The following is a 10,000-nucleotide window of genomic DNA, read 5'->3' on the forward strand; positions in this document are numbered from 1 at the left end:
GTGCACTGGTCCTTACGTTATGTTCGTTTTTTAATTGTCACTAAAGTCAAACGGAGTACATAATGGGACAGCGGGAAAAGTTGTAGCAGCGGTTAGGGGACATGGATTAAAATTAAAATGGTGGCTGCTTACTTCGCACACTGAGCACAGAGCACACTGACCACCTGCTTTTATGTGTGCACTTGGCAGGGCTAGGAAAATGAGTGAGCATTGAACCTTTGGAATGTTAAAAATTTCTTTCGGATGTTTGGACCAATCAGGTGATCCGTTACAATCTGGCCTTCGGAAAGGCAGTGCAGTCTCTGTGGCGTGTTGTGTTCTACACAACATAGCAACGGCAGTGTAGCATAATGGTTGGGACACTGGGTCTGTGACCTGCCTAGATTCAGTTCCCTGGTAGGGCATCACCATTGTACCCTTTGTGAATTTCGTCAGTACGTATCCATAAATAAAATAAAATAATAATAATAATAATGCAAATGCTGTGTATAAATGTGAGTAAAAATGCAAGAGAGCTCAGTGTCTGGCCGGCTGATGAGTCGCTTCTCTAGAGAGTGTGTATCTTATCAAGTACACATCTGATATCAGTGATACTCCATTGAAGCAGTTTTGGTTTATTTTAAATTGCGGAAAATAGAATCTGTAAATAAAAGAAGCACGTGAGGGTGGAAAAGTGTTAAGGACCACACGCAACTACAGTGAATTCAAAGGGGGGTTTCTTTAAGTTACCCACCGAAGTGGAATAACCACTGGGTCTCAGTAAGAGACTTGAGAGAAGGGGTAACGAAAAGAAAAGACTAAACTCCTAAGGGAGAATATCCAAACACGAAGTAATAGTCTCTGCGGGAGAAAGAACTAAGGCGTAAGGAGTGAGTAGAATTTTAGTAAAGACTGCAGTGCAGTCGGGAGAAAAGCAAAAGAAAAGGTGCCTCGTAACGAGGAAGGCAAAAACGGCGTTTAAAGGAAAATAAAGATTGCAGCTGAGTGATTAGTAGGACCGAAGTCTTACTACTAAATCAAAACCTTTTTCCTTACCACACTTTTCTCTAAGAGAGCTTTTCTCTGTACCTGGCTATCGCGTACGTAAGTAGACACTAAAGCGAAGAACAGGTCTCACGTGAGCGTATATAAGCTCTCTCGATCAGGTGCAAACATTCGGTCGTAATCAAAGGAAATCACGGAGCGCCCTCAGGCGGCCCTGAAGATTACCCCACTCAGTTCCCAGAATAAACATTCAGTTCCCTCAACAGGGATCCCAAGTAGCCGATTAGCACGAAAAGGCGTCGATTAGCACAAACAACGATGCCCAGTAGCAAACGGAATATGGAACCATGACAAAGCACCATAAAATAAAATAATAATAAAAATAAAATAAAATTAAGTATTTGAGAATCTATAGTCAGGAATGTAACAAGAGTTCGTTTTTTTTTTTTTTTTTTTTTTTTGTAATGTATGCCATTTCTTAGCAGGAGTACTCCAGTTCTGATTTGCCCATTAATGTTCATTCTGGTGCAGCAAGTAGACTTTGGATTGGCTGTGCACTGAACAAACACATTGCTGATTGGTTAAACCATAAATTTCCATGTTACTTATGTAAGGAAGGTCATCTCCAAACCCTCCAGATTTTCCTACCAAAACCAGTGATAAATCCCGGGCAAAGCGCTGCTTTCCCCTTGCTTCGGAGCTCCGACAGTGATGCTGACCTTCTCCGGAACGATCCGCAGCGGGTGGTCCTCGCACGAGCTGTAGAAGTACGGAAATGCCGGCTCCGTGAAGGGAAAGCTGACGTCCGCGACGGGGCGGTTACGGACCGGGTCGGAGAAGACGACTCTTCCGTTGTTCCAGTCCAGCTCGACCCGCACCCTCCGCAGCCTCCCCTGTTCCGGGAGGTGCGCTGTTTTCACGCGGTAGCTTCCGTTGTCCAGACGCAGGGCCACGATCCCCACCCCTCGATTTCGGCCCTTCCTCAGGACGGACTGCGTGGCCACGCCCACCGCCCAGCTGGTGTTGTCCCCCACGTCCACGTCCCAGTGGTGTGTCCCGGAGGCGAAGCCCCGGGACCCCAGCATTTCGGCTCGGGAGGTGAACCTCTCCGGGTTGTCGGGGAGCTGAGGGTTGTCCGTGCAGTACTTGAGACTGGTCAGTCCCTCAGAGAGAGAGAGGTGAAAGGTAGCAGTGTTGGGGTCCAGGGACACAGGACCTGGTGAGAGAGAGGGAGAGGGAGGGAGAGAGAGAGAGAGGGAGAGACAGAGAGAGAGGGAGGGAAAGGGAGAGAGAGAGAGAGAGAGAGAGAGAGAGAGAGAGAGAGAGAGAGGGGGAGTTTAGATTTTTCCATTCTAAGGACATGCTGATGCCTGGATGAGGATTAGTTAAGTCCTAATATTTAAAACCATATACTGTAATTGAAAGAGGGTATACTCTCTTTTACACATCATTGTATATGTGTATGTTTCACAAATGTTATGCATGTGAGCATGTAGGTGCTCACAAAACTCAGCTGAAGCAATACTGTCAGAACTGGGCTCTGGCAGAAAATTAAAACAAACAAACAAACAAAAAATGAACACAAAGTGCCACAAATAATTAATAAGAATATAGCATGTAGCCTGCAATTATCTACATTTAGCCTTTACTAACTAGAATCTTCTCCCAGAAATATTTTTCACCATAAAGCAAAATATTTAATCACTATGAATATAGAACCTAATGACCTCCATAATCGCCCCCTTTAATATCTAGTACTCACTGTACGGTGCAATCGCCAGCATCTTCTCCCAGACTCGGTACTTGAGATTGCCCAGGTGTTTGGCCACGTCGATCAGGCCCCCTGTGATTGGCTCGGGTTCCGGATGTGGTTTGCACATCCTAAACAAACACACTGCAGTCAATGCTGTCCCGAGTTTGTGTTTTACTCCAACAGAATTTTTTGTTTAATTGAAGGAAGCACATGCTTTACCTTTGCACTGTGTCAGCATGGACCTGGAAAGAAAATAGTTATATCTTCTATTTTCATTTTTTGTCATTGTTGTAGAACTAATGTTTTTTTTTTTTTTTACATGGAATTTGTTTTCAAGAATGTAATGTAATGTAATGTAAAATGTAATGTAAAAGAGCAACCAAGAGTCAAATTAACATGGTTACTCTGGAGTTCATGTACATTTGCCGATATACTATCTGAAAAAGCAAGGTTATTTACCTGGCCTGGTAATTTCATCATCTCAGATACTTTGGACATCAGCTTGTACACACCGGGCTGACATTGCTGATCCTGCAGGGACCGCCACGTTCTGAAACATTTAGGACACAGCCTGAGTTGCTGTGATGTTCAGCTTATGGAGAACTTGACAGAAGCTCTATTTGATCCTGATATATGTTTGATGTTTGAATGCTAAATATCATATGTTGAGATTTCCTTCATGTCTATTTTTTTCTATTTCAAAATTTCAAAATTTTGCCACTACATGCATGAATTTGTTAAGTTCTTTCTGGGGTGTGTGTGTGTGTGCGTGCAAGCGGGTGTGTGCGTGTGTTTGCATGCGGGCGTGTGTGTGTGTGTGTGTATGTGTGCGTGTATGTGTGCAAGCGGGTGTGTAAGTGTGTATGTATGTATGCATGTGTGTGTGTGTGTGTGTGTTTGCATGCGGGCGTGTGTGTGTGTGTGTATGTGTGTGTTTGCATGCGGGCGTGTGTGTGCGTGTGTGTGTTTGCATGCGGACGTGTGTGTGTATGTGTGCAAGTGGTTGTGTAAGTGTGTACGTACGCACGCGCGCGCGTGTGTGTGTGTGTGTGTGTGCGCATGCGGGCGTGTGTGTATGTGTGCAAGTGGTTGTGTAAGTGTATACGTACGCACGCATGTGTGCGTGTGTGTGTGTGTGTGTGTGTGCATGCGGGCGCGTGTGTGTGTTTATATTATTGGAGTGTAGGAGGAGGGACATTGAAAAAGAGAAGAGGGGAAGAGAGGAGGCGAGGAAGTGAGCAACAGTAAACGAGTGAAGGCAGGGAGCAAACGAAAAGAGGAAGAACAGAGAACAGAGAAAAAGGTAAATAGTAAATGGACTGCGAAACACAGAGGGGAAAAAAAAGGGGGAAGTAAATACACATACTTGTAAACTGTGTCCTTGTAGTTCTGCAAAAAAAAAAATAGAATTAATTAAAACAATATCAAATAATATTTGCAAAAGTTAATACTGATAATACTAATCTTTATTTAGGCTAAATGAGTGAAACGCTGCTGTTAGGATTGCACAGTTAATAATTTAGCTCTGCCTGCAGGAAGAGGATGTCGTCAGCTTCCAGCTCCTGCTCGATGGTCTTGATTGTGTTTGAGACAGAGGACTTCTCTTCAGTTATCCCCTGAATCCTCTCCTTCAGCGTCCGACGCTTCTGCTCCTCTTCCTCCTTCAGCGCGGCGATCCTGGCCTCCTCTTCCTCCCGCAGAAAACGGTGGAGGATCTCGAACTCGTCTTTTATCTGCCTCTCCGTCTGCTGGGCCTGGCTCTGGAACCCAAAAGCAGCGGATGCGTTTTTCAGGGTTGCGTTTGTCCACGCGTGTTTCGGGAATTTTTGTAGATCTGCGACATAGCCAGACCTGGGTCAAATGCGTATTTGTTTTGGATTCGAGTACTCTTCTGTGCTCAATTGCCCGGTGACCAGCCTGCCAGTATGACCAGAAGGTGGGGTTTGCACTTGTTGTATTGAGTATTTCATTGGTTCAAATACACCAGACAAGATAAGTAAAAGCGTAGAAAAGCATTTGAATCCAAAACAAATGCGCATTTGACCCAGGCCTGGATATAGCCCTCCATTCCAAGAGGGCTGTGTCATCCCGACTACAAATTAACAATCCTCCATCAGAAAAGGATATGTGCGCGTGAAGAACGGTCCACACACAGACCTTATGAGTAATTCCCCCTCTAAATGTCAGACGAAGAGAAAGGGTTGATAGTCTTGATGAACCGAGTGAAAGCTGGTATGAAATGCAGAACCGGATGCGGCCCCTCCAGGAGCGGCGCCCACCGCGGACGTGAGCTGAGAACTCTACCTTAAGATGTTTGGCCATGTCGGAAAAGACTCTCTGCGCTTTCTCGTGTCCCTTCACTTTCGCCAACAGCTTGTCCCGAGAGATCCTGAGGACCACCTGGAGTGAGACAAGTGACAAGCAGGAGGCGCTTTCATGGACAGATTGGACAAACAACAGGTACCGCTGCTTGAAAAAAAAGGTCGAAAATTAAATTTGTGTGAATGCCAGTGTTTCACTGGTGTTTGTGTTCCCCCTAGTGGCAGAACATCATGACTGCTGCTCTCGATGTTAGTGCAAACATACAGTAGTCACTACACATATGTACTGGATGTGTACTGAAGTGATTCAGATAAGGAGGGAATTGAACCGGCAACCTTTTGGGTTAGAAGCCCAGTTCCCTAACCATTATATAAAAGGCATACTATGCCGGATTTCTTAGCTTGTCTTTGCAACCAAAGAATTCTCCTTCTCTGTTTTCCTCCTCTGTGCTCACCTGAGTCTTTTTTTTTTTTTTTCAAAATTCTTTTGAAACTACCGGTAAATTTCTCCCATCAATTTCTCAGACCGGACATTAGTTTACATAGCCCGGTGGAGATCACAAACTGTACAAATAACTTGAAAACCGGAAATTCCAATCAAAAACTGGATGTCTGGAAACCCTAGCAGCATAGCTCCAGGTGACGTTAGTTACAGGTCCAACTTTTAACTGCATATTTTCGAGTTAAAAACCCAGCATAGTATGCCTTTAAGGAACTATTATACATGTATTTATTAGAAAAATATTCCAAAAATTTGATCAGGCAATATGACAAATAAAAACACTGAAGTTAGAGCTAAAATGGATTTATAAGAAATCATTTAAAATCTGAAAGTGCATCTGCTAATCTCATACTTTACAGAAACATTAAAAGAGAGGGAATGGCAGTTCTAAAATATACATATTTTTCACATACAATGTAAAGAAGCAAGGGACTTCAGTTATACTTCATTTTACACGTAATTCATAATCATTGCTGCTCATATTCACTGATCGTTATATTATATCAGCCCCTCGGTATCATATGTGTCATCCTCCAGTCCTGGAGGGCTGCTGGTTTTTGGTGTTTCAGCACAGAAGAGCTTAACCCTTTCAGGTGTGACATCACAAACACGTGATTAGAATGTTCCTAACTAAACATTCTAAAGTTGACTTAACCATCACCATAGGAAATTGAAAGCAATGGAGTTCTAGAACCCTGACTTATTGAATTTTGCTTCAAAGGGTTACTGTAAGCCACTGACTGGCTAAAGAGTCCACACACCCGGTTTCCAACCGCCTCCATCAGCTGCTGGTTGAAAGAAAACCGCAGAACACCACAGATGCAGCCGCCCTCCAGGATTTAAATATGACAGCCCCTGACCCATAAAACCAGGGCGCGTACAAATAAAAAAACGCCGTACCTTGTGCTCTTCGGCGGCTTCTCGCAACGTCCAGAACCGATATTTCTTGCGCCCCGAAGCCTCTTTGCAGCCCTCGCAAGCCAGCTCTTCCATCTCCACACAGTACAGGCCCAGGGGAGCCTTGTGCTTCCGGCAGATCGGCACGGACGCCGTCATCTCTGGCGAAGCGGCCATTTTCTGCACAGCCCGGTGAGTTTGGGAGCCAAGTCACTCTGAAGACAAAGGCTCTGACACGCGAAATAAGAACTGACTCGCCGGTTTACTCACTTCCCTTTTACAAAGAAAAGAAAGTGGAAACGTTCAGGAGAGTTGGTTAACAGGCATCAGTGCCTGTGTCTTTTTTTTCCTACGTGAGACTCAGCAAGTCGGTGCCAGGAAGCCTCAACAGCCCAACAGGTAGAACAGGTTATCCAATCTGTGCTAGCTGCATACTTTCCAAATCCTCCCAATACACACCCGCGCACGCACACGAATACACACGCACATACACACGCACACGAATACACACGCACATACACACGCACACGAATACACACGCACATACACACGCACACGAACACACACGCACATACACACGCACACGAACACACACGCACATACACACGCACACGAACACACACGCACATACACACACACACAAATACACACGCACATACACACGCACACGAATACACACGCACATACACACACACACGAATACACACGCACATACACACGCACACGAATACACACGCACATACACACACACACGAATACACACGCACATACACACGCACACGAATACACACGCACATACACACACACACGAATACACACGCACATACACACACACACGAATACACACGCACATACACACGCACACGAGCACACATGCACTTGCACACACACACACACACGCACAGAGAGACACACAGACAGACAGACAGAGACAGAGACAGAGACAGAGAGAGAGAGAGAGAGAGAGAGAGAGAGAGGGAGCGAGAGACTCGACATCATAATTGCTGAAATTAAGCTGGTGTTAAAGACCTCTGCTTAACCTAATGAACACACCCAGGCCCTACTCACCTGACTAAACATTTTTATCACAATGTAGACTTCTGTCTCATCCCGCTTTTATCTACAATGACAAATTCATCATCAGGGACTTCAGTATTCCTGTGGATATACAGTAGACACAGACTGTATCATTAATGAAGTCATTAATGAAGAATTTCTTTCAAAGCTTCATAACATTCTGGGCCTGGGCCTTTTTGTGTAGAGTTTGAGCCCAGCCCTTTTGTGTGGGCCTTTCTGTATGGAGTTATAACCCAGCCCTTTTGTGTGGGCCTTTCTTTGTTGAATTTCAACCCAGCCCTTCTGTGTGGGCCTTTCTGTGTGGAGGTATAACCCAGCCCTTCTGTGTGGGCCTATCTGTGTGGGGGTATAACCCAGCCCTTCTGCATGGGCCTTTCTGTGTGTGGAGTTTTAACCCAGCCCTTCTGTGTGGGCCTTTCTGTGTGTGGAGTTTTAACCCAGCCTTCCTGTGTGGGCCTTTCTGTGTGTGAAGTTTTAACCCAGCCGTTTCTGTGTGAGCATTTCTGTGTGTGGAGTTTTAACCCAGCCGTTTCTGTGTGGGCCTTTCTGTGTGTAGAGTTTGAGCCCAGGCCTTTTTAATTGCTTTTTGATGACTTTTCTACCTGCCGGAACCGAGCCAAAGCACACCTCATAATTCACTGGGGTGATATGCTCCCCGGCTACTGCACTTTTTTCAATCAAACATTCATTTTAAATATTTTAAGAACAGATTCCCCTTTTCAGTCATCAGTAGTGATTTTATCAACTTTTTCAATTAAAAGAATTGTCGAGACTAAAAACGCCACATATTTCCTTTGATGCCTCATACACTTTTGTTGATTGGATTACATTTATTTAGCAGACACCTTTATCCAAAGCGACGTACAAAAGTGTTGATGTCTGTCTTTGATAGATTCCCCATTACCCCTCCATTAGCATCTACACACACACTCATACACACACACAAAGCACACGCACACACACACACACACACACACACACACAAGCACACACACACACAAATGCTATCAATGGGTCTACAAACAAAAAACGTGGAACTAATGGCACATTTATTCCCCAGTTCCCAAATAAGTGTCCACTTGCCCGATGAAAACATATCACAGTCCGGTCATCCATTTGCATTTGCAGGTGGAGGTAAACCACAATGATCTCTGACTTTGAGCATCTGGGTACAGTAACTTAAATAGAAGGCAGCTGAATCAGACGGATTATCTCTGTCCAATGATACGTTATGCATGTGTGTAACTGAAGTGGGGTGGGGGGGTGCCTTCTTTAATCTTTCATAGCTATGCCTAATTGTTCTGTAACTTAAGAAACAGACATGTGCTGGCATTGTACAGGAGCAGAGAGCCACAGTTTTTAATGGGTTTTTTTTTCTTCTGTTGATTGAGAAAGGGTCATGTCACGCAACGTTTTGACCCAGAGACGGACAAGTTCAAAAGCCCCGATGCAAAAAACTGGTGTTTCTGAGCAGAAACGTAAGATTTCGAACAACACTCCACCATCCCGAATCTGTACCAACCAATTTGTCCACAGAAAGTGTATATTTATTTTTAAAAATAAAGACATCCATTTCCTCCTATTTAACCAGTTAAAATTCTGTTGGCCAGATGGCGGAAATTGTGATTGCTCTGCTTCATTCCAGCTGAGCAGCACGAACACCATCATCACGACTGTCAACACTGCAAACTGCATTAACACCACCGGCATTACTGATGTGTGTGTGTGTGTGCGTGTGTGTGTGTGTCTGGGTGTGTGTGTGTGTGTGTGTGGAAACTGTTATTAGTGTGCAGACTCAGGTCATGTAGGGATACCAGCTCTATTTACCCAAAACAATCACAATTTGCATTGAGACTTAAGAGAGAAGAAATATCCATTATTCCCAAAACACCAGATAGGAAACCAGACCATGTAGGAAAATTCTTAAAGGTTACAGACCATTTGACAAAATAATATCTATTTCCAGTAATATTCAAAACAATATTCTTCCTTCATCAGATTTTGGTTAGTTGCATGTGGGGGTGAAAACTCTCAAGGATCTCCAGAAGTTCATTTTGACTTGCATTTAAAATATTGCAGGTATGTATTTCTCTATACACTGACTCCCACAGTAACTCCATACACTGACTCCCACAGCAACTCTATACACTGACTCCCACAGTAACTCTATACACTGACTCCCACAGTAACTCCACACACTGACTCCCACAGTAACTCCACACACTGACTCCCACAGTAACTCCACACTGACCCCCACAGTAACTCCACACACTGACTCCCACAGTAACTCTGCACTGCACTGACTCCCACAGTAACTCCATACACTGACTCCCACAATAACTCCACACACTGACTCCCACAGTAACTCCACACACTGACTCCCACAGTAACTCCATACACTGACTCCCACAGTAACTGTATACACTGACTCCCACAGTAACTCCACACACTGACTCCCACAGTAAC

General features: G+C 44.5%; 2 protein-coding genes across 3 annotated transcripts in view; both read right to left on the minus strand.

Moving 5' to 3' along the window:
• LOC118219617 (cytochrome P450 2K1-like) overlaps positions 1-10,000 on the minus strand; it is a 607,214-nt gene that overhangs the window by 398,846 nt on the left and 198,368 nt on the right. The gene's annotated exons all lie outside the window — the stretch shown is intronic.
• Positions 222-6,954, minus strand: LOC118219622 (tripartite motif-containing protein 35-like). Its single transcript, XM_035402946.1, has 8 exons — positions 6,461-6,954; positions 5,042-5,137; positions 4,267-4,497; positions 4,104-4,126; positions 3,197-3,287; positions 2,957-2,979; positions 2,747-2,865; positions 222-2,200 (listed from the first exon to the last, which is right to left on the minus strand). The coding sequence occupies exons 1-8, from the start codon at positions 6,632-6,634 to the stop codon at positions 1,629-1,631; spliced, it is 1,329 nt and encodes a 442-aa protein (XP_035258837.1). The 5' UTR covers positions 6,635-6,954; the 3' UTR covers positions 222-1,628.

Source organism: Anguilla anguilla, chromosome 2 (assembly GCF_013347855.1).
Source record: "Anguilla anguilla isolate fAngAng1 chromosome 2, fAngAng1.pri, whole genome shotgun sequence".
Classification (NCBI taxonomy): Eukaryota; Metazoa; Chordata; class Actinopteri; order Anguilliformes; family Anguillidae; genus Anguilla; species Anguilla anguilla.